Genomic DNA, 25,934 nt, shown 5'->3' with positions numbered 1-25,934 from the left:
CAGTGCTAAATTACCAGCTATAACCTCATTCTTTTAAGACTGAGGTAAATTGTTACAAGTGTTTTTCTAGAACATGGCAATGTGACTAAACACTTTTTGTGGTAGTCCCAGTAGTAGAAAATATCTAAAGTGTGTCCCATTGAGAGGCATGTAAGAACCATGTGCTTTTAAGCTAAGGAAAGAAGATGCAGAAAATATTGAGATCAGTTTGTTTCAACCCAAGGTTTCATTTGTGGAACACAGGATTTTTACAAGCTACCACCTAGGTTATTGACACAGTGTGTTACAAAATTGCCTCACAAAGGGAAATGTATTGAAATCTCACCTGCAGATAGCAGATAGACTAATTAGATAGTGGTAGATAACCAGCCAGTGGTGAAAGCAAGGTTATCACAAGCGCTGGCTATGATTTGTGAAAAAATGATAAGTATTTGCAGAATTCGTGACAAGCTGTGCTTCTTAAATTGAATCTAGTAGTTATAGTGGGCCCAAGACAAATACATATCTGTAATGATGTACCTGAAGCAGAAGACATATTTCCTACTTTGGGTATTTTGATTTGTTTGTTTTCCAGTGCATCTCTTTCATGTTTTCCATTCTTTTTGCCATTCCCAGTGAAAGCAACTACAGCATTGTGAGAATATAACGTGCAGGAGATTTTGGTTAAAGTCCAGTGGTTTACTGCCTGAGTCCAGAGACCAAATATGTTGTCCTGTTGCATGACAGAGTTCAGTAACCATTTAGTTTATTAGTGGCAGACTTGGGATGATTTTTAATAGAAAAATTACCAGAAAATAAAAGACACGGTTGAATTTGATGAAGTTAGAAAGAGAATATAAAACTGAATAAGTGAGAGAAAAAAATGGGGAAATAAATAGAGAGGGGAAAAGAAATACAGTTACTCTACAAAAGAAGAAATGGATGGTGATGGTAAATGCAAGAAAGGAAGGAAATGTAAAAACTTTGGAAGTAAACTGATGCAGAATTAGATGAGAAGAACAATCCATAGCAAAAAACAATTTTTTTTTTTTTTTTTTAATTTTCTAAAGCTTAGTGTAAAAAGGAATAAATTCAATTGTCTGAACTGGATGGTTGGATGTTAGGGTATGGGATGCTTGTATTGATTTTCATACTTAAAGTTTTTTGAAGGTAGCATGTAAATATTACAGTGCTTGTTGCTTTAATCCCATATATCCTCAATGGCCACTTTGTGTGTAGAATTATTATGTCCATGGTAATCTTGCTTGGATACTGTTCCGTTTCAGAAGTATAAGCTTTCACATTTGTCCCTGTGAATTTTCATTTCACTTTCAAAAGTGAAATTTTTTGCACTGGTTGCAGATAATTTCTGCAAAAGCTGCTTGAGGAATGCTTTTCCTGGGACCTTCATACTATGATGGTATCAGGGAGTTTAAAATAGTACTACCCTTCAAGACTTTTCTCTTCTTTCCTTGATTTTGACCAGGTGTGCTGGTCTTGGCTGGGATTTTTAATTTGCTTCACACAGCTCTTCATACCTGCTCTTCACAGCAGCTGGTGTGGGGCTGTGGACTGAATTTGCGCTGAAACAGGGTGATGAAAGGGTTTTTGGTACTGCTGAGCAAGGCTTACAGAGAGCCAAGGAGTTTTCTATTCCTCCCCCACCCACCAGAGGGGTGCTCAGGAAGTTGTAGGGGACACAGCCAGGACAGCTGACCCCAACTTATGATATTCCATACCATATGGTGCCATGCTGAGCATGCTAAAGCTGGAGGAAGAGGAGGGCAGGGAGGGACATTTGGAGCGAGGGCATTTGTCTCCCCAAGTCACAGTTACGCACGACTGAGTCCTGCTCTCCTGGAGGTGGCCGAACACCTGCTGCCCACGGGAAGCAGTGAATTCATTCCTTGCTTTGCTTTGTTCACATGCATGGCTTTTCCTTTCCCTGTAAACCTGTCTTTAGCTCAACCCATGAGTTTTCTGGCTTTTACTTTTCCAATTTTGCTGCTTATTCTGACAGGAAGGAAATGAGTGAGTGGTGGCATGGGGCTGGGGTTAAACCATAACGCTTGGAATGACGGTGTTGTTCTTGCCTTGTCTGAAGTTCCTTAAGCTTTTCCTTGGAAGGCAGAGCACTCACCTGTGTGATTCCCCTCTTACAGAATCTCTGCAATTCTGGTGTGTTCCTTGAAACTATGGCCAGTACAAACAGTGTTTGCCAGCTTTGTTTGGGATGTGCTTGACAGTTGCAGAAACAGAACAACTTAGCACCGATATCCTGGTGCTATTTCTATGTAATTACTGTACATGCCTTTTTTTATTTTATTTGAGAATAAAATGTACAATACTAAAACTAAAGCTGTGTATGCAAAGAGGATTTTTGTGTTTCCACTGACCTTTTTAAACTTTCATACAAAACCGACACAAAATCTCCAGGACAAAACATCCGGTTTTAATCTCATGACACCACTGTTTATACTGGAAATTAAAAAACCCAATGCCAAAATCTTAGTGCATATACATAATGGTTTATATGTCATAAAATGGGAAAGCAAATGCTTCTCCCAATTTATGTGGGCAATGGAAATTGTTAAATGATATTGGGAAATAGGCATGGTGTGTTTGTGCACTCTCAGTCAGTAACTGGAATACGGTAGGCTGAGGAATCAGGATTTGTGGACAGCTGTGCAGCATGTATCAGTGCATCCCAAGGAGCTGCACCTTGTGGTGAGGACAGGAGAGGACTGTGGCTGTAGGGTGCCGAGGTGAGGTGGGGCTCCTGCCCTGGGAGTGGGGAGCAGGCAGCGTCCCCCAGCCTCCTGCCCAGTGCTGAAGTAGGATGGGCAACAGCGGACGGCTAAAGAGGAACTAGGACTGTTTGCAGAAATATGATAGAATGGTACTTGTTACTTTATTTGCTACTATCTATTATTATTTTATTATTTTAAAAAATTTCTGGGATATTCTTTATTTAATCTGTACTTCTCTATTTACCTTAAACTCAGTAAAAACTGGAATAAAGGGAAAGTAAGAAACCCTGTATACAAACACTCACATTGAGGTGTAGACACACTGGCAAAATTCAGGTAGCCCAAAATTGGAGATGACATTTCATCCCTAATTTGTACCAATAGGAAAATGGCTGTGGAAGTATGTAGGTTGGTCACAGAGTGTCAGCTGGGGTTTGTATTCCCACACACAGCCAAATGTTAACATATATTTTGTCTTTGAAGTTTCTATTAAAAATCCCACCAAAACAACCTCTTAAGGAAGTTAAACATAAATCTGTGCTCTGTAAAAATTTTAAAAATTTTGATACCCAGCAGTTTGCATGAATTATTAAATATAACTTAGTTTACTTATCCATTTTAAGACATTTATTTTGGCTTGTGTGTTTTTTTTTTAGAAAGCTTGTTAAAGGATATGTAAATTTGATGTTCACTGCACATCTTTATATATAAAAATCAAAATTCCAATGCAAATCTGTAGCCTTGGTTGCACTGTAGCAATATGTTTCTAGTACATTAAATACCAGGAAAAAAATGTTGGGGGTACATTAAGTCAGATTCTAGATTAAATAATTCACCAAATCTATAGTATTTCCTTTGAAAAATTTCTGACTAAAAATCAAAGCTAGTTTTTAGAGATGAAACAAAAAGATCAATTAATAAATAACTACTTTAATAATAAATACTTTAATCTTACTTCTTTGATTCAGACTTACTAAGATTGTAATTTTCTCCTTTAATATTCCTCAGTTTGCTCATTAGTTTTCATCCCTTTTTATGTTCTTAACCAGATATAAAGCCCCTAAACAGGAAAGTATTTTAAATGTTGACTTGGTCTTACGAATTACAATGCAATACTAAGACATAAACCAAGAATAATTAATGGTATCAGTACAACAACTCGTTTTTTAAGTAGTGATACCTTATTATAGGATATAACATTTCAGCTCTTTTATTTTTTTAAATAAAATAATACCTTAATTTATTTGTATTCCACCAGAATGAGTACATTCATTGCAAATTGCATGCACATAAAAGGGAAGTCATTTGTAAACTACATGATATCTTAACAATAAATAGTATTTGATCTAATACACGATGGTAGTGCATTTCTTGTTAAAACTGCAAGCTTTTACCAAAATGAAACCAAACTCTTATTCTCTTTATAAATATTTTAAATAATTTTTAGGTACATGTTTCATACCAAGTATATAAAAATAGTATTTTTAGATAAATTAAGAGGTTTCATTTACATGACAAATAACGTGCAACATCTAAGCACTCTCTAGCAGCTCTATTTGGTTGATTGTCTAGATGACATGCAGCGAATGTCCTTTGCCTTCACAGAACTGACAAAAAGACCAGCAGGACCCACGATCACCTGAAGCAAACAGTGCCATAGATATTGTTTGGGAACAACAGTCAGACACTCAGGGAAAACCTTTGCTTCGATGAACAAAAGCCACCCACGACAGTTCTTTGTGCTAGACTTCCAGCTGCTCTGACCCTCAGGGTCTTTGGACTATCACAAAAGTCTGTCAAACAGACAGGTTATATATGTATTCAAAATGTTTTTTCAACATGCTTCTAGAATCTAGAAATTTATTGTTTTTCCTATAGTATGAACCATTACCTTTTCTTACTTTCTATAAGTCTGAATTTTCACGTTTGTAAGTCTCCATGATCGCCAAAACGGGGATCAAATAAAGCAGTCATGCAGTACTCTCTAAAGTTAAAACTGGCAGCTGTGGAACATGCTTTGAGTACCACTTCACTGTTTCTCATACATCTATGGCTTGGCAGTCTTTATCTTTAACATCCCTCGTGCTTGTCACAATGTCTACTGGGAAATCTGGGCTCTGTGCAGAAGTTACTCCGGCTGTTCCTTCCAGGTCCCATGATCCTGGCAGGTTCTCAAGGCTTAGGGAGCTGATTGCTCCTTGGCTGAAGCTCCCTTCCTCTGATCTGCTGGGCAGCACTAGGTGCAGTGATGTCTCTGATGAAGAGCATACTGAAGGAGAAAGGGTTGCTGAAATAGACTGAAGAGGAGTCAGGGTAGTGTCTGAATGGGGAGAGGTGCATCTTAAAAATTGCAGATTGTCTTTCTGAATTACCTGATACTGGGAAGGGGAATTTTGAAGGCCTGTTGTATAATAAAATTCACCATCCATAGAATTTTGCAGGTTGGGTTCAGTCCTTTGGGGACTGCTGCCTACAGAAGACAGATCTGTATTCCAAATGTCACATAGTGTGTTTCCACGACAAAGTTGTGCTTTGGTGCAAGAGAAGTTGCCAGCTTGCGTGTGAGAGCAAGGCTGATGTGTAGTCCAAGCCACTCGAGGCTGCAGACTGTCCATTGTGGGACTTCGAGATAGGCTGTGCACAGCACAGAATCCTGGAGGCTTCTGGGACGTGAGCAGGTTTTCCAGAAGGTGCATCACATTCTTCATATCCTTACGTAATTGTGAGACTTCCTGACTTAAAGATGTTATCTGTTGTGAAAGGGCAAAATATCACAGTATTTATTAATGCACCATGCCTAAAATATGCACATACATCCTTCTTTTCTTTCCAGCAATAGCAACTTTCATCTTTGGCACAGTGTTTCTACACTAAAGAAATACATTTTGCTAGTGTATATGGGAAATATTCCTTCCAGATACTTTAATTTACCTAATTTCAAATTATTCCCTGTATATAAAAAATGGTCATAGGGTCAGAACTGAGATGATTTCCAGATGCTGGATAACATCAATATTTTCTTGATCAATCATTAAATATTTTAAACTATAAAACTTTTCTATTAAACAATTTGATGCTGATGAATTATGTAAAAATGAGGTCTTGTGAAATCTTGTTTAGAAATACATATGAAGTATACTGCTGTCTTCATAGCAAAATAAAAGAAGTCCATACTCTAAGTTGCTGGATGCAAATACTATTAAATGAAAATCTTGTGGACTGCTATGAAAAAAAAAAAAGGGGGGGGAAACCTGAAAAATCTAAAGCTCACTTGCTACCTCTATTTAAAAAATATAAGATTGTGGAACAGTTTGTTTCCATGCGCTTTTGGGTATGCTTGAAAGGCACTACATATAACAGACATTAATCCATTGCATAGATTTCTCTGGTGCATGTGCAAAAGGGAGAATCAGATTTTTAATTAGATTTTTTCTCTTAAATGCTGAAACTGCTGATAGCATCCGTTTTGTTCCATAAAATACACGACGTCTTTCCTCAACACTGCCGTTTTGGGTGGGGATCAGATTGGCAAGTTCTGAATCTGTGTTTTAAAGCTGACTGGCATTTGAACATTAATGGGGACATTTTTTAATGTCTTTATAAGGATGTTCTGGGCAAAGAAAAGTATAGCTCAAACATAAAAGTAACCCATTCATAATTTTGAAGGATAGAAAGTAAATTTGTCTCCATGATAATTATCAATCTATTTTAGGTCAAAGCACCATCATTATCAGTAAAATAGAGTTTCTCATACTGATGCTACTCTGTTGAAAAACGACATGACTGCACATTAATCTTCAAGCTACATGTCAAAAAGAAAATAGCTAATTCAAGGAGATTTTCTTTAACATCACGCAGAGACATCACTGATTAGATGACCTACACAGACTAATTTTCATTGTTCTGTCAGGATAGTTCTGAAGAAATCTGCTGGAAATATATTTCAGGCTGAGTTTGATTGTGTTATTCCAGACATAATAATTATAAAGAAATTTGGAGAAGAAAGTAGGAAGCTCCAATACAACTTCTACAGACCTATTTATTTTTCTCTGAGCTTAGAGGTCAAAACCAATATATTGTTTAATAATTTCGTAATGATCACACTGCCTTTGGAGATAAAATCCTTAAAGGGAGGAGACTTCTGAGTGGCAGGTGACAGGATCTCTGTCTCTTCACTTCTTTCTGCCTTGTCTAATTGAGTCATGGTAGATAGAAAATACCATGAGATCCTCTTCTGTCAGCAGAGATTAAGCTTTGAATGCCTGGTAACTTCAGTTAATGTGAGAAATTAAAATGTGCTGCCAAAGTGTTCTGTGAGCAGGTTTCCCTTGGGGTCAAAGCAGCCAGTGAAGGTTCTTGGTACCGTCAGACTGTGAGAAAACAGTGAGATTTCTGGACAAATCACCCTCACAAGAACTCCTATGTTCTGTCGGAGATGATGTTGTAAAACCTCCAGAAGCTTTTTTGGGTAGGATGGGGGAAGACAGACAATCAAACTCATGGCTATCTAGATTCACTGGTCATCAGTTCTTTTTAGGTTCATCACTGGCCCCTACACCTCATGGATATAGCAACGATTTTCTGTGCATAATTTCCCAACTTGCATCATTTTTTCCAGGGCTTTCTGCAGATGTGCAAATAAAAATATTGACACTACCTTATGAGTATGTACCTTACCTAAACTATGAATGCTGTGTGAAAATATCCACAATTTTAAAATGTCTTGTTTGGTTTGAACCTCGTTTTTGTTTTCCATTTCTCATCACTTATGAGCTTTTTAGAAGTTGCATCATCGTTTAGCGTGTTTCTTTTGCCAAATCACTAAGAAAATACAGCAAAAATCAATCCCAGGATCAGCACTTGTGGCAGCCCTGAATTTCTGATCATTACAACTTGCTTTAGTGCCCAGACACTCTATTTTTGATATTTCAGCTAGCTCATAGAGTGTTTTCTTCTCACAAACTTGCTCTTGTACCAACATAGGAAAACCCCTATAAAGTAGGCTTTAATCATTTCCAGTAGGATGATAGTCAGAATAGTTATGCCAAACTTAATTCACCACTATCAGTTAGTAATATCTGTTTGGACCTACTCTGGATGTCACATACACAAAAAAACATGTAGCTTTCAGGATTTTACAGTGACAAGATGAATAGATTAAACCTCCAGTATCTATATTGCTATTAATTATATGTCTCTATATTATTGTAGTTCTATACATGCATAGCATACTATTAGTGTTCCTACCAACATTACCCTGTTTATGCTATTATTGTTATACCCTAAAGAGGTCCCTGAGCAGATGCAAATAAAATGGTGTAATAGGGGGGAAAAACGTTATCAGTACTATTAAAAATTTCACAATGTTTGAGAAAGTGCAAAATAACACGGATTAAAAGCCGAAGGAATTTTAAGTCTGTGAAAGAGAAATTGAAAGCAGTATGGTTTCTTCCTGAGGAAAAAGGGCTAATTCCTGGCATGCCAATAAGGCTGCACTCTTTTCAGGAGATCACTGATTATTGCTAGGCAAAACAGCTACTGGTACAAATGGTTCCTGCTGTGCTAGGCAGACAGCTTTAAAATTATCTCTGAGATCCCAAATATACTCGAAATGCTGCCTTAACATTTCCTAGAGCTTGGAAAAGATACTGCAATGTTTCCGGGTGTAGAAACTGGGTTTTAGACAGATTTAGCTTCAAGTAGCAAGAGGTGCTTCTCAAACTGGTTGAAAGCAATGTGCTCGTGCCTTTTTAGTAGACTATGTTATCAGGAAAGAATATATTCAAAATAGAGGTTAAAATAAAAATTTTAGCAGATCTATTTTGTATTTTAAAATTACTTTGACAGTTTTAGAAGAAAGAGTATTTTTTTTATTACCAGTATTAAACTTTTCAGCAGTTTGAGTATTTTGTTCCATGTAGTTAGGTAGGAATGGTATGATGCTTGTTGCTTGTTTAAATGGCTAAACAGATTTATTTTTCTTCCCATTATATATTCCAATATCTATGTTATAAAGACAAATTTTAAACTGGAATTCCTAGCTCTCATCACTGTTCCTGGATAATTCTGAATGTCCTAGGGTGACTTTAATAATGAACCCTAAATTTAAATAATGGATGAAATAAGACTTCTTTTCTGATTAGAAACTGATTAGATTCTTATTTGTACATATTTTTTTCTCCCTCTGTTTACTCCCTTTTGAAATTCAAACTTCAGACCCAGATGTCTTCCTGCTTTGACTCTTTCTGAACACCCAAAGAAATGAAGATGAATATTGGCTTCTTGAGAAATGGAAGCTGTATTTTGGCAGAGTGGAGGAATTACCTGGCTTGGGCTGTATATGCCAGCTTCTCTATTCCCTTGCTTGGTCTTTCATTGCATCTTCTATTCTGGTTTATCATTAAGTCAGGAAGATTACCAGATAAAATGAGTTGTCTTTAAAGCTCAGATTAACTAACTGCTGGTATTCTGTTTCTTACTGACTGCATTGTTGAATGAATGAAACAAGAATTGAGCAGGGACAGACTCCTCATTGATCATCTATCAGCAGCTCTGTGGCCATTGGTATTGTGGTGACAGATGTTTCTGATTTAATGGCTTTAGAAACAAAGCTAGTTGCAGAAAAAAAAAATTCCAGTGCAGCTAATCTGAGTTCAGATTAAATCTATAGGATTTGTGCAATGATATGATGATTCAGTTTCAGCGACATAAATCCAGGAATCTGGAAGCTTGTGCAATTGGCTTTACCATCTAAGAGTAGGAAATTTTGTCATTTGCTGGCTCTCTAGCCAGCTCTTTGGTAGTTCCAGTGACCAGTTTGTCTGGGTGAATTAGGACACCAAGATTATTGCTATTAAACACACAAGGATAAACAAGAGAAGTAAAAAGGACTAGAGTATTTAAATATATTCAACTTAACAGAAGTCCCATGAAATTCAGTCTAGAAAAAAGAGTTCCCAAACTGCAGTTTTAATAATAATTTGTGGCTCTTCACTGGGAGTGAATCTGGTGGGAAGGGGAGTGGAGGCAGAGCGGTATGAGAGGAAACTTGATTAGAAGCATAGAGCACCTGTCTTACAAGGAAAGGCTAAGAGAATTGGGAGTTTTCAGCCTGGAAAAGAGAAGGCTTTGAAATAACATTCTAGTACCTAAAGGGAGGTTACAAGAAAGATGGAGAGGGATCATTTACAACAGGATGTAGTGACAGGACAAGCGGTAATGGCTTCAAGCTGAAAGGCAGTATATTTAGTTTAAATATTAGGAAGAAATTCTTTACAATGAGCGTGGTGAGGCATTGGAACAGATTGCACAGGGAGGCTGTGGGTGCCCCATCCCTGAAAGAGTTCAAGGCCAGGCTGGATGGGTCTCTGAGCAACCTGGTCTAGTGAAAGGTGTCCCTGCCCCTGATAGCGGGGGTGGAAACTGGATGATCTTTATGGGCCCTTCCAACCCAAACCATTTCATGATTCTATGATTGTTGGATGTGGACTTTGTCTTCCGATTGGCAAAGAATCAGGATGGTGTCAGCATAATGGTGACAATAAGGAAATCAGGTTTGGAAACTACAGCTGCAAGGAATTAAAAATTACCAGAGACAAACTGACCGACTAGCCATTGATTGAGAGAAAATGGAAGATTGTGGAAATTCCAGGTGGCTGGGAGAGGAGAAGCTGGTAATAAGTACTGATGAAAGGAAACCTGAGCTAGCATATATGATATTGGGCAAAAATATTAAGCATACAATTTCTATAAGCATCTAAACGAATAGTTAAAAGAGGACAGGCAACATTACAGTTCTTAAGAATAAACCATGGTAAAACTATAATTTTCTTAACTGAAGAGCTGTTTTAAAATATAAGAAGAAACTTTAGATGTAATATACATCTTGTCAAAAGACTTCTAAGATGTTACTGTCCATCTGACATTCTTCCAGAATTACAAGAAAATATGAAGGGGACATAACCACCATAAGCTGGATCCTTACATGATTGGAAAGATTTATGACCAATAGCTAGCTGTCATCCATGGACATTTGAAAATATCCTTTTCAGCACCCTATCCAGATCTGTTTTTATTTAATGTTTATTTTGAATGTCTAAATGGAATTCATGTTCACTTTTAAATATCAGTAATATGAAATTCAAGAAAGATAAATGTTAAACATTACATCTGAAAAGAAAATGTCAGAGGCATAAATACAATGTTCTGCCTATGCAGGGTATTATAGAAAATTGTCTATGGAGGTCTGCTAAATGACACTTTGTGGGCATTAATCATACTCCCAGGATACATAAACAGCGTATCTTCTTTAATTGAACTCTATAAGGGGGTTTTCTTCACAAGGAATTACTAAAGCTGCTTGACATTGTCTACTTTGTCAGTGAATTCAAAGATGAAAACAAAGACAATTCAAAAGAAAATTATACCAGTGAAGAACTTTTAGCAAATGTAATGGGCAAAGAAAGTCAAAAGAAATTTGGTTTGCTGAGATCTGCTGGAATAGCGTGTTTCCAGAATAAATTGACTGTAGAAGGAGAACACCAATCAGCTTTTTCTTATGCTCTTCTAGGCAAAAAAGAAAAAGATGTGAACTTATGAACTTGCATACCCACAGGCATTCACATTTAGATGTTGGGAAAATAGATTTTATGAGTACAGAAACATTTTGAAATGCCTGTTAGATATTAACTGGACAAATGTCATCATCTGTCATGGTAACAATATTTTTTATTCAAATTTGAAGTCAGCTTTTGGTGTCCAGTTGATTTGTATACTGCATGGCTGCCTCTTGCTTAATTCCTTTGTCTCAGGTGCCCTTCCACCAAGGAAAAGTGCCAGGGGCACACCACAGCATATGGGACTTATAGCATGTATGTGCAGTGTGCTCTGGTTAAAAAAATATAATCTAGGCTTCAGAGCATCAACTATTTTTGTTACCTTCATCAGTCAATGCCTATTAAACTAACATTAAAAGAAGAAAAAGTTAGCTGGAAAGGCTTCTCTACAGCTATCAAACTATGAGGCTAGAGAGACAAAACAACAAGCTTCTTTGGAAACATGAATGTCAGTGCTAAAAGAGATGTATTTTTTAAAATCTCAGTAGGCAAAGTGAATTCAGTCTGCATGTAGTGTTTAGAAAGCTTTTATTTCTTCATACAAATGATACTTGGTTTTATGTTTTTGCTTTAATGTGAAATTTACATGGCTAAAATCCAAAATGAGTAGATTACTTTTAATAGTTTTCATCATCTATAAATGTCATTAGTTCACTTTTTGCCACATTTTTCTTGATTGAAGGATATTTTACAAACCAAATCACTGGGATAGCCTTGCTGCAAAGTAATTTCTCTTGTGTGCTGATAGAGTTATGAACTTGTTAAGAAGAGCACGTATTTAATTACTCTAAGTCAAGTGAGTTCATTATGTGAACTCTCAAGTCGCAAATTGAACTTTAACAATATATCCCCTATGTAAAACTAGAAGCCTGACTGGCTTCACCAAATTGTCTTTAGTGGCCTTGGTTGTCATTTGCATATATTTTTAATATTAAAAATGTTTTTTTTCTGTACTGAGAGGAGAATGAAATTTATTTTTGACAGCTGGAATTGAAATACATTTAAAAATAATATATGCATAAAATTTATGATTTGGAAAATAAACATATTTGTTTAGGATTGTTCCTTTTGTTAGGTGAAAGTTAAATATTCCCATGAATATATTTTCTCTGTTCTGCGTAAGTGCCAGATGCTTATTTTAAGTACTTGCATTTAAAACCTAAAATTAAAAATAGCTGAATTTCCACTAAGTGCTCCAATGTGGAGCTAAATAGAAAGTAATTATCTAGCTCAAAACCTGACCCTATTCATATTTCCTCATGTTTGTTTGTTTTTCAGTTGAATGGGAGAAATATGAGTACCGTGTTCATTATACTCTTTTAGTACTGTAATTGTGGGATCTACCAATGTGGTAAGACATTAAGACACGGAATCAGCCCCCAGATTTCTGAAGCTGAGGGAGGTTGCACTGAAGCTGGGTTGCACAACAAAGCAACTTGAGTTTGTCTTCATGCACTGTATGAGATGGCCTTTTTATCTGAGCTCAAAATCATGTACCTGTGTTTTTGAATGGAGAATGTGTATTTGTATTTAGGGGAGGAAATATGGCTAAATATTGTGTATTTTTCTTATTTTAACTGATCTCTTGTAAATAATTCGGGTTTTGTTTTTCAAACTGAATCAAGGTATTTCTCTGCCCTTTTCTTGCAGTAGCTTTCAAATGATAGAGAGTTAAAAGCCTTAAAGGACACAGGCAATGGGACAGTGATAGGCAAGTGCTTTAATCTAAATGTCTTGTCCATCTGTATACCTCATAAAATCTGCTTAGTGGTTTCCTATTTTTACTTTGTGGGCTCCTTAGTAGTTATCTATGATTGCATCAGATAAGTGGTGCTTCTGAAAAATATGATAAATGTTCAGATACACTCATTTGCTCAGCCTTTGCAGACAAATGCATTGGAAAGACCAGGTTACGTGTAGAGATCTCTGCAAAGGAAGGACACAGTGCTGTAAGGCAGAATACTCTTCCTGAATTCTTGCTCTGCTTAGTTTGGAGCAGGTCTTTGAATCAAGCTTTCCCCAGCTCAGAAAATGTACAATGCTGGTAAATATTCAGTAACCTAATCTTGGAACTATTGCTTAAATAACTCTGTTTTTACTAGAACAAGAACCTGAACCCCTAGCTTTCACCTGCCATGTACTGAAGTTACTGAACTATAATGAATGTCATGCCTGCCTTATTCAGTGATTATTTATTCTAAGAAGAAGGGACAAATATGGTAGGAGATAAAGTCGTCCAATTCCACTCTACCTTGCAATACTGAACTGGGAGGAAATTCCTGTATCAGCTTGAATGCTCAATGAGCAGTGAAGTTAGGTGAGGAAGTGAAGGAGGTGATTAACTGGCTGAGCAGCCAAGCCGTGGAGCTGTACAACAGCAACTAAGGGTGTGTTCAAGTCTGTCTCACATTCACTGTGCTGACTCTGGAGATTACTCTCCTTATAGGAAGTCTGTGCATCCATTACTATTAAAGTTAACAAATCTGAGAAGTGAAATCAAGGCACTGACTACTGTTACTCTCTTAAGTAAAAGAAATGGCCTTTGGATTATGTAGTGGATGCCATATACCTAAAATACTGCCAAGAGCTCAGCTGTATTTCTAAACTAGATATAGCTAATTTTGTAGAATTTGCTCTGGGGTAGCATTTTGCTTTGCTAACAAGAGATTGTATTGAAAGTCTGAATGGAAAGACACATGTCTTTTACCCCCCATGAACAGCTGAAATGTTTCTAAGCTAACTAGTGAACTGTTTAATACAATTGCCTTTCATGAAAGCAGTTATCTTTGCATTCATTCATTGATTTCTGATCTCCACTGGAAAATGTATTAATGACAGTGTTTACTGCTGCTGGCTACTTGTGACCTCTTTTCTCATATTTTCTTTACCAGGAGGAGACTGCATGTCTTTAACAGAGAGCTTTGTTTCTGACTCTGCTGGTATTTTAACTACTGCTACAAGTCTGATGCAGCATCAGTGCTAAGTTCCCATTACTGGTCAAATGATGGAATGATGAAAGCACTGGGTCTAAAAATATTCTATACTTTTTACAACAACAAAAAACTTCAAGCAGCAGCTACTGTGGATCAGCAAGGCTACCATGAGCTCATTTGGGTAAGCACCAACTCTGTACTATCACTTCAGAAACTCCAGCTGGGTATGTTTGAGTACACATAGAATACGCAATTAAGCAGCCTTTCAGTCATGCGGTTTTTCCAATGTAAATTTTCATCCATGGGAGGACTTGGAGGATACCCATCCATCTCTGGGATTTGAGCCCAGAATATTACCTATGAAATCTAAATCTAGTCCTACTGCCTGTGTTATGTTAATGTGAACGAACAAGTTGCATAACGTTTTGTTCAGATAGTATTACTAGGGCAAAATTAAAATTGCATGTGGAGAGAAATGACCTTGAACATGTGGAGGTTTTTTTTCTTTTTTTGATTAACATATTGCCCTGCTCCAAGATTTATTTATTTATCACTTTTCACCAGAAAAGCAATGAGAAACTCAGAACTGTTCCAGTTGAAATGTTTGTTTAATCCACAAGATGCCTGCCTTGGAACATCTGTCACCATGATATATTTTCCAACTGCCTCTTGCAGATAGCCATATAATACATCCTCCTATTTTAAAAATGACTGTCCTCAAAAGGGATGAATCAATATGACTTGTGTGTTTCAAAAGCATTACATAGGAAATATAATTTTCTGTCATGATGGTGGTGTCAATGAACATCTTGAAGGTTTTTTTGAGTTTTTTGACCAAATCCTATAAAAACACATAGTTTTTCATGACCCATAGTCAATGGGTCATGAGACTTTTTTTTGAACTCTACAGTTTTACATACAAATGAGTTGATGCATCCATAGTAACTAACTAACCACACATGCAGTCTTAGCTCAGGATATTTAAGTTATCTAATCAACTTAAGCTGACTCAGGATGAAGGAGGTTTATAAACTCAACACTTTGTAAGTGGGAAATAATAGCTAGATTAAACATACACAATAAAGAAGGAAAAAAACCCAAACTGGACATTTCTGGTAACCAAAGAGCTCAGGGAAGAAGTGAAACTGAGTGGTGGGACTTATTTAAATGTTTCCCCATGTGGAAGTATAAGGAGTTGTCTCTAATCTTTTCACATTGAAAGACATTGTAGGCTAGGAACAGATTTTAGTATTGCAGTACCACTGTGAAGTTATCTGTTGCTTTACTCCTGTTAGCTAAAGTAGTGCCAGGGCTGTGTAAATGAAACAGTTTAACCACAGAACATCTCCCTAGTGTTGGATTGATAGTTGATTACAGGCTTGAAGTTATTAAAAGCGAGGAATAGAAAGTGTCACTGAACACTATTGGCCCTGCATTCCTCAGGTCGTATTGCTTGAGCAGGAAGGGATGAAATTCTCTTTCATCCTAAGTAGAACACAGGTAAAGTGATTTGAATCATTCTATGTAAATTTGAACGTGAATGGATTTGCATGTCTTTCAAAGAAATTCTGTAAAAGCACAACACACATCAAGACAAGAAAATATGGGAGAAGGAACTTGGGGAAATAATGAGAGGAATGAGACAAATAGGGGCATACCCAGAAGAGACTAAATCCTAAGAAAACCAGATACACTAACCTCATTCTGGTCATAGCCCAAGCATGTGACACAAACTTTTATGTAGGTTTCATGTAGAAAATTAATCTGAGAATTAATTAAAGGCCCCAAACTGCCCTACATATAGGAACCTCATCCAGTTTTCTAAGCACATTTATCATATTCCTGAGTTTTCTCCAGCATTCCTTGAATCATTGTTAATATCCTTCAACCCCCACAAAATCTTGTTACCTCATTATTAAGCCTGCTGATCTGCTGTTTGGTCTCTTCTGCTTTGATAACGAGCACAGCAGCACCAATTTCAGCCTCTGAAAAGAATTCAAATTCATGTAAATGACAAGAGTATAATCACTTAGAAATGATCATACTGTTCTTGCACTACACCAATCCTTTAAATTTAAACCTGTTTTGCAGTTGGCTAGAATGAAAATTAAACCATGTATTTAATGTTCATTTTATAATGTTTGAGAGAAGTGCAATTAATAAAGTCCATACTGCTCTCTTCACTCTGGACCTGAAAGGAATGAAAACGACAACCTTGGTGCCATCCACATGACAGCTTGACACTTTTAAAAATCATAAATATGACTAAACTTAAATTATTATTTTCCTGCTTGGCTTTCAGAGAAACAATATACATCCTAGTTGCCCCCATGATAAAGGCATTTAGCTATGTGTGAGCTGTTTACTTTTGAAAGAGGGGATGCTGGAAACAGTTCCTCTGTCTCTTTTTAAAATTCTTTTCCCCCCCATCTTGACAAATTCTATTGCTTTATGGTGCTGCTTCACCAACCTTTTCAGTTGTAGGTCATTTAAGACTTCCTAAAACCCCTTGTAATTCAAGGTTTTCACTTTTTTAAAAATCTATATAGTTCCATACCCCTCCACTTCTCTAAATATCTTTAAAAATATTGAGAGCCAGGTTTACATATGGCTCTTAAATAATTGGGTAGGTTTTTTGTTTGGTTGTTTTGTTTTGTTTCTTTTTTTTTTTTTTTTTTTTTTTTTTTTCTTCTTATTTATGGCTTGTTTTTTTCCCAGTTTAGTATTATAATATTTTTACATTCAGTTTTGTCCTTGTGTTTAGCACCTTCCATGACCAAAGGTTTGGGAGCATGAGGCAGATTGTACAATTCTTCTGGTAAAGCATAATGCATGAAAAACCAGTCCCTTCCACAAACTGTTTTATCATGACTGTCTGTTAGCACAAAAACAACAAATGACCTTTGGGACCTTGTTGTGGTTTTTTTACAATTATGGCACTGAAATGGTACTGAGAGTATAAATATGTTTAATCCATTTATGCCACTAGTGAGTATGAAAGAAATAAAGGGGAACAAAAAGCAGTTATGAAAACTGTTTTCTCTAAAAAGTGATTTTCCCAGGCAATGCTCACCTCCAGTTGTAGGAGATAACCTGGATTCCTGCCTGAGCTGATCAGAGCTGAAGTCAAAGGTTTGGCTTTCTTCGTTATGGTTTCCATCCTCAATCCCATCGACAATTCTGTTGAGAAAAATTGGAGTAATGGAGCAGTTTCATAAACATCATGTCCATAATTATGTTGTAATAATTACTCCTAAAGGGCACATTTTTAAACAATGGTAAATTTTTCACAGCATTAAGTATAGAAAGAAGTAGAACCTATTATATTGGTGTAACTTCTTGCTAGTCACTAAAAATGAAAATTACTGATAAAGGAAGGAATGCCAGGCCAAGTGTAATTAACTGAGATTTCAAAATTTTCATGACTTTCACAGCATATTCTAGGTCCGATCCAAAACTACATGGACTATATTTTGTCTTTCATATTTACAGTAATCTGCTGCAATTCTTCTGCAACAGAGGCTTCACTATGCTCTTGTGTAACTAAAATCTCCTTGCCCATAATCGGGCTCTCATATTAGGTTTACTTAGGCAGAGCCTAAGCCTGAACATAATATATTTATGAAAACATCTCTGTAAACGTCAGTCAAAAGTATAATTTCCATGCAAATAGTTATTCTAAATTTCTTTAAAATGAACTAGTTCAGGCAGGGAAATCTTGTTTACAAATTTCATATAGGAAGATGCGCAGACCAGTCTCCAGTGTCCCAGTTACATTAATAATGGTATTGGATCTGACTATTAGAAAAGACCTTTTTGCCAGTTATTTCTACCCATGCATAACAGTTATCTGTAATTTTTAGTGTCAAGAAAGCCAAAGGGAAAAAAAAAGGAACATTATTTTATACAATAATCGATTTCTGCATTCAAAGAATAGATAACAGGTATTGGAGGAATCGATATACAGTATAAAAATATATATAATCATGAAAATAATTTTCTGCTCTCAGCTAAAATAAATTGTGCTATAAAGAGAACTATATTAAAGTCAATAAAAGAGAATCATACAACTGCAAGTTGACTGATATGAAGCATCAATTTCTTGTTTTGTCCAGGAACAAGCTTCATATTCTGTCTTACAGCAGACAGATGAGTTAAATACTAATCTGGAAGGGCTAAGATAGAAAATTCTTAGCCTCTCAGTCCTTTGGGATAAATTTGTGATGATGGACATTATACTTTTCATCTAATAAAGATATTTTCAGGAAAGCTTCTTGACTGGAAATGCCTGGAGAAAAAGAACAAACAACACAGAGATATCTGTGATGTATTGGGCTTGAAAGACCCATGTAACTCAGACCTCTGTATGAACACCATGTGTTCTCATCTTTTTTGGCTCTTCCTGTGGATTTAGATCTCCGTGTCATGTCTGAGTGTTCATGATGCCAGTTGGATGTTACTAGACTTGACTCTAATCTTAATCAGCCTCTGGTAGAAGAGGAGGCTCAAATGTGGTGCTTGAGCAGCCCTGGCCTACACTGCTGTCTGCAGCTGAAAACCAGAATGATGACTTTGTTTGAAATTTTCTATAAAACCCATTTAATGTCATTTGGCCTCACTGCTTCAAAAGGCAAATTTTAAACACCGATATCACTTTTGTAGAGGTTTCTAATTATATAAAATGCTAACATTATAACTGCCTTTAAAGCACACAGGAGAAAGCTTACTCAGATGTGACTTGGAATTTATACATGCTACATTCTTTACAGTGTTTTAAGATTCAGTCTAAAAGGAAATTATATTAGCACAAATACCTAGTTAGGAGTGCCAGGCTTCTCTGTGGAAAATATATAATGTGCAATATGCTTATTCATATACAATGATCTGGCTGAGGAACTGCATAACCTAGTAAATTGAAAACATAAGGGGACAAAGGTAACTGGTAAGCCTCATCCCTCTCTGAATCAGCTGTTGTACAGCCCTGAATTCTCTCCTGAAGAAAGAAAACGCCACTCTTAGAAGCCAAAAAGTCAGAAAATATTAACATGTGACCTCTTCTATGCAGTTGCTTAGGGCTGGAGTGCACTCGTCTGTGCGGGTCTAAGGAGATTCAATTACATAAAACCTCCTCCTAGGGCTGCCTTTATTATCACTTACATTTTCTTCCTTTTGGTGCTTTTCCACTTCACAGGCAGAACCCAAAAAGCAATTGGGAAGACCAGGGCTGTATTCTAGAAACTACAAATCTAGCTTCTGTTCCTTGCTCAAAGAGCTCTTTAAAAATTTGACCCAGTCTCTGGGCATTATTGCTTTCACTGTGGGGTACAAAGACAGAACCTGAAGCACCTGTAAAGAATTCTAATTAGTTTCCTCTAGGAAATATCCGCAGCAGAAGTTTCTTAAGAAGCTGTGGTTATACATCTCAGACAGCACTGACTGGATATTTCAATCAGAGTCTTGACTTTCCCTTGCCTTCCTTGGCCAACATTTACCAAATGTAAATGAAAATTTTAATTAAGGTCTTATAAATTTTAATTAGGGTCTCATTTTCTCCTTAATGCTTACAGGGAAACACTTAAGACTATTTTTTGAAGTGGTATTAACTTGTCAGTTTAAATATTCTAATAATATAAACTCCTTCTAGGACATAACATGAAAATGTTTTGTCTGGAAAAAAAAGTCTGAAAAACATGCATCTTGGTCCAGTTTTCCAGCCTATTAACAGGATTAGCCTACAATTATAAAATTATTAATGGAAACAGGAAATAATATATTCAAACATACATTTTCATATTTCCTTTCGCAGCCTTAGATGCCAACGTCTGGCTGCATAAGTTCGAGCAATAATGAGCAAGACTACATTTCAGCAGAAAATATAAAAAGTAGATTTCCCTGAATTACCACTTATTTTGTGAATGATAATGACCTTTACTCATAGCTGACTGAAACAAATTCCTATGAGATCTAGAAAAACAAATGAGAAAATATCACATAATGCTATGGTTTTGTTGGCGTAGTGGTGCTTTGTCAAAAGTTGGACCCGATCTTGGAGGTATTTTCCAACCTAAATGGTTTTGTGATTTCTATGATTTTATGAAAAAATTAATTGTTTTGTATCTGGGTACTAGTTGAACCGTGTCTGTTCATACTGTTAAAATATATGATGTGGGGGAAAGGGTTCTGTGTAATCTTCCATGTCATTTTTATAATTGCATGTCTAGGGACTCGTGCTTTGAGTCCCTAGAGATGCAAATATAACTCGTGCTTTGAGTCCCAGAGTTAAACAAATATTGTTCAAGCTGTGGGTATTTCACATTTGCAATGGCAAGTTCCTGAAACTTCCACTCTGCCTCTAATGAATAAAGGAAGTGCTTGAACACGTAAACCACTTCAATTTATAGAAGACAAAGCTTGAACTGTAAGATGAATTACTGCATCTCCTCGTATGTATGCTTGTCATTTCCCTAAAGAACTGGCATTAAAACTAGGATTGCACTGCAGCAATTTAAGAGTAGGTTACATAAATCACTTGTAAGTAGTGTACAAATTAAAAAATGGAAATATTTTACATTTTACACTAGTAATATCTCAATGAACTGTCATACTTTTGTGTTAAAAGACACAGAGAAACAGATTTGCTAAACTCTGTATTTAATGTCTGTATAACTTCCATTATCAGATTTCCTGTCTCCAATAAAAAAACCCTCTAAATATTTTCCAAAATTGCTTAGCAATTGTTTTCCATTATAGTTCTGTACTCCAGTAATTTTTTGTATTTTCTTTGCTATGCTATAATTTCTTTCACTTGCTTTCTAAATTTTTGTACCTCTGATGGACTCAGAATGTTTCATAGTGCTATTGAGGAAATGAATATTATAGACAAAATGATACCATAAGTCCAGATTATTTAAATAGCCATTTTTGCAGTTGCTCACTTTTTTTACTGTCCTTTTTGTGGGCAAAAATACTTTACTTTACAATAAACTTCTAAAGCCATAACATTCTGCATAGTGTGCAATGGTTCCTACAATACTGTGGGATGAACAGAAGTATAAACTATTAAAGAATAATTCTTATAGTGACAAAATGATGGTATTTTTGATAGGAGTCACATTATAGATAGGAGAATGACCATTCTTAACTATTACCTTGGGCTCAGATCAGGTGGGCCGCCGGCAGTCAGCGCTGACAGGTACAATTTAAGGTTTTTATCCTTCCTTTTGGAGTAGTAATGGATCTCTGTTTCATGTTTGGCTCGTGAGGGGTTTGAACTGCAAGCACGGATGGGGGAATGGAAGGGTACAGTTCCTGAGGCCAGCTGCTTCAAGTTTCTCCCTAGGTGGCTTTTGCTGCTTGCAGTCTTCTTCTGCTGAGAGCTATTTGTGCTTCGTGTATCAATTGGTGAAAGGGTGCTGCTTTCTTCTTCTCCCTCCTCTTCCTCATCTTCATCTTCCACAATAGAAGGGAGTCTCTTTTTTATATTTCCATTTCCCTTGAGCTCTGTCTAAAATAACAAATAATACGTAGTAATATTTGTAATACGTGTAAAATTCAGAGCCTGATATTGCAGAAACACATTTTTTCTGCTGTTCATTCTGGAACAAACGCAGACCTAACACAGCTTTCATTTCTCATTAGAGAGAGCAGCTTTTGTAACTTATCCACACCTTCAGCTATGGCTGTATGTGCAGATATAAAAAAAATACAAATTAAAAAAGGTCACTCGTGATGCAGTCAGCAAACCCACTGCAATATGTTTTCTTACCAAGAAAGAGTACACAACTAGTTCTTACAAGCCATTTGCCATATGTACACTTGAGAAGATTAATTTTGTTTAGCTAAGGCATTATTTCTTGAATGTTATGCTACCGGAATCTGGGTGGTCCATAGAAGAGATCTGAGGCTGGTTATTCAAATAACACCAATTTTTCACATGGAACTTTTTATAATGTATAAATGGCATTTGCATCAGTCAGTTCAAGCCCAATGGTCTCTGTGTCCTTCTAAATTTTTGTAACTGAAGTAATTGCTGGGATGATAGACAGACTTTTCAGTTCACTCCAAGTCCTGTTAATGCACCAATAGTGTGATGGTTTCAGCTTCAGAGCTGAGTCATCAGAAAGCGGAGCTATGTCTGGTTTTGAAAAAAAAATGCAATTTAGATGCTTGATGTTGGAATCATGGAAATTTAGAGCCAACATAGACCTGTGGTCTATAATTTATGTATTAATTAAAGCACAATGTAGGTGATCAATGGTTTTTTTGGAGTAACAAAGTATGCTGATCATGAGTGCTGACGCATGCCAACATAGACAAATTCAGACCTTAACTCAGAAATTGTTCCATTTATTCCCATGGTACAACTTTCTCTGTATTGGTAGTAGGTGAATGGCCTAAGGCAGACTCAGGTTCTAGGTCAAATTAACAAACCAAGTGCAACTTCATGGTTTCAAAGGGAGTTGTTGTTTTTAAATTTTTTTACAGGCTAGTCTTCTTAATCAAGCTTGATTAAGGCACTGTTAGCTTTAGATAGAAAACCTCAGATGACACTGCACAGTCAAAAATCCCACGTTCAGGCCAAGTGAGATTGGCTGGGTGAAAATACAGATTTGGGGAATTTATCCAAATATTCTAAGCCCCTATTAGCATCTGTCTAAATGTTCTGCAGCATAGGTTTAATTCTGTTACAACACACTTTGGTTGAATGTAAGCTTTTCTCTTGGTTTGTGTTGACAGATTCAGTAGTATCTTTTAATTTGAGGTATATATGAAGAGGTAAGAATTCCAAGTTTTGACAGAAGGCATGTCTTTATAAAATAGAAAAGCCTTGTCGTCAACTGTAGTAGTCATTCAAAGGCTGTTATGATGATTTACCTGTACAGGACCTGGCACTGATACTGCCTATACTCTACAGAGAACGAGTGTTACCCATATTCAAAACTTTGCCTTGGGTAGCCATGTATCTAAAATGTAGTTGCTATAGGAGGATATTCAAATTTACCACCTGGGAAAAAATGATCATAAGCTGTTACTCATAAAATGAGCAGTGGCAGAACTATCTGCACGATGCTATTTGAATTCTCATTCTGAAAAAAATTGAAGTCTGTTTTCAAGAAGGAAAGGAAGGAGTTTGTTCTGGTTATAATTATGTGCATATTCAAAGTGAAGCTTGGCATAATTAAAATGTGATCAACATACCTGGGATAGTGTAGGCTTGTTGGATAATTTTGATATTACCTGCAAAAAACAAACCAAAGAGGTAGGAAGTATGTACATCTGTACAGTTTGGATTCCAACGGGATACAAACATCTAAACAAAAACATTTATGTCAATACAAGAAAAGACACTCATGATAAAATGGCTGTATTAAATTAAATGATGACATAACACTGAACTAAGGATAATCCTTGCAAACAGGTGCTGTGAGAGTAAAAAAAATCGTTGTTTCATCTTAAATAAAAAGCGAGGTAATAAAAAAAAAATATTTTACTTTAGTAAAAAATAAATCAAGACACCAAACCTGCAAATAAATGTAGATGTATGAAAGCATGGCTGGTAGATTTCAGTGCTGGTTTGGTGGAAGTGCAGGAGCAAGTACTCTACTTTGGCCCTGCTTAGCTTTAACTCCTGTGCCAGCCTAGTCTGTATGTGGAGATGAACTGTCTCCAGCATCTTTGAGGAATTCACAAAAGCAGTGGTGAGACTGAAGCAACTAGGAGCAAGATAGTACTGAGGGAGAGTTGTCCAACCTATTCAAGACCCTAATATTTTCTTTTCTTGAATTACACAGAAAGTAAAACAAAAGAAAGGGAAAAATAAAAAAAAAATTACGCAGTTTTCAAGAATAACTACTTCTAATAAAATCCACTGGAACTGCTGAGTAATATCTGTTGTGAAAATTCTGCTGTTTATTTGAACAGTCATACATTGACTGTGGGCAAGTCTCTGGCAGCCTATATACTATATTTATAAATATTACAGTCTGCCAGGTAAAATTTTGATAGATTTTCTTCTCTTTTCCTAAACCCACATATCAAGGCAAAAAGTGCTGTAACCCATCAGTTAATTAATTTTTCTCCAAACATGGGTAGAAGTTAGGCATTTCTGAAAATCATTTGAATGTCTCAGTTTGTTTGACAAATGTCTTCAGAACACCTAAATATTCAAATTTAGGCACAGATTTGAAAATAATAATTTGCTTAGCTTTATATTTCTTTATTTTGTTCCAATTCTTTCAGGTTAACCTAAAAACTGCTTTGTAGTGAGGGTACTAGTAGTGGTATATTATACTAATATAGAATATTTAAGTTTTTGTAAGCAGAAATCCTACTCCACGAAATCCAAGCCAGTGGCAGGTCTATCATTAAATGTAGAAATACTAATACTAATAACTGCCAAATAGAGCAACTGCAGTAATGAGGGTATGTAAACAAAATAACTGCTGTGTTCTTACTGAGTTAGAGTACTAGGTGATATTAGCAGAGAATGAGATGTCAGATACTGAAATCTCATAAGTGGCATTTTAATCTATGCCAACTGAAAAATCAATATCTTCAAGATTCAGGATGAGAGGAAACTAGAAATGTGCTAAAATATTAATGTCAGGATTAGGAAGTACTACTGGCCTTCTTTGCACATATGCTTAAAATATTAGTTCAAAATTGTGCCCAGAATTCTGGGACATCAATTTGCTTGGCTTCTAGGCACAGCAGGAATGTTAAATAGCAGCCTTAATTAAAATTCCAGGCAAATCCAAAATATTAGCAGCTTCGCAAAAAACATCTCAGAAAGTATGCATTTTCCTGCTGATGGCTTTAGAAGTGACTTGTCACTTGTAATTTGTAAAGCGGGTGAAGATTTCTCTCACTTTTTGTTTCAATGTTGCTGTTTTCCCCTCCTGAATACTTGTTAATCCTGACTGTACATCCTGAAAACACAGACAGACAAAGAAATCATTATGTGGGTTTTAAGCTGTATGGCCGGTTGCTAGCACTGTGCCCCTGCTCCTGGTGCTGCTCCTCAGCACAGGAGCCACAGCCACCCATCGGTTCCTCTCTGCTCTGCGTCACCCTGCCTTGGCCACTGCAGCAGGGGGAAGCTGCCTGCACAGCAAATGGTGTTAGTGGCAGCACTTGGTTGCCTTGTGACCTTCCCAAGAGAAGGGTAAAGGAATTTTTGAAGGCAGGTTGTTTTTTGCAAGGAGACGAGGGAGTGCTCTCAGGAGGCCGTGTAGCAGAAAAGAAGAGTAAGTACAAACATGGAGCCCATGATGTGAGAAGCTGCTTATCAGACTTCTCCTGCTCCCCCAAACAACCTCCTCTAATCCACTGGGGTCTATTTATTCTAAAATATCTATATTTTCAGGCTGAAACTATGGAACAATAAACTATGGACCTATAAGCTATCTTTCCTATAGAATAAACTCCACAGTAAAAAGCTTTTTAATTGCTTCTGTATAGATACACAGCAGCCATACTCATTGCCTGTCCTGCACACACAACAGGGGCCTGGGCTTTATGGCTTAGTAGCTGAAAGCTGGCAAAAGAAACTAATCTGTGCCCAGAGAGAATTCTCGAGGATTTTGCTTCTAAACTTGTTCCAGCACCTCCTCTCTGTCTCTCCCTCCAGTCTCAAAGAGAAGAGATGAAAAAGAACT

General features: G+C 36.6%; 1 protein-coding gene across 1 annotated transcript in view; it reads right to left on the bottom strand.

The window, feature by feature from the left end:
* Nucleotides 1-3,833: 3,833 nt before the first annotated feature.
* KCNH8 (potassium voltage-gated channel subfamily H member 8) overlaps nucleotides 3,834-25,934 on the bottom strand; it is a 182,807-nt gene continuing 160,706 nt past the window's right edge. The window contains exons 12-16 of the mRNA XM_063154272.1: nucleotides 23,476-23,514; nucleotides 21,426-21,781; nucleotides 17,351-17,457; nucleotides 16,186-16,262; nucleotides 3,834-5,479 (exon numbers count right to left, since the gene is read on the bottom strand). Of these exons, the coding sequence (XP_063010342.1) occupies nucleotides 4,769-5,479; nucleotides 16,186-16,262; nucleotides 17,351-17,457; nucleotides 21,426-21,781; nucleotides 23,476-23,514 (1,290 nt within the window). The 3' untranslated portion in view covers nucleotides 3,834-4,768. The remainder of the gene's footprint in view (nucleotides 5,480-16,185; nucleotides 16,263-17,350; nucleotides 17,458-21,425; nucleotides 21,782-23,475; nucleotides 23,515-25,934) is intronic.

This window comes from Melospiza melodia, chromosome 1 (assembly GCF_035770615.1).
Source record: "Melospiza melodia melodia isolate bMelMel2 chromosome 1, bMelMel2.pri, whole genome shotgun sequence".
Lineage (NCBI taxonomy): Eukaryota > Metazoa > Chordata > Aves > Passeriformes > Passerellidae > Melospiza > Melospiza melodia.
Note: the sequence above shows the minus strand (reverse complement) of the source record. Positions and strands in the feature narration are given on the sequence as shown.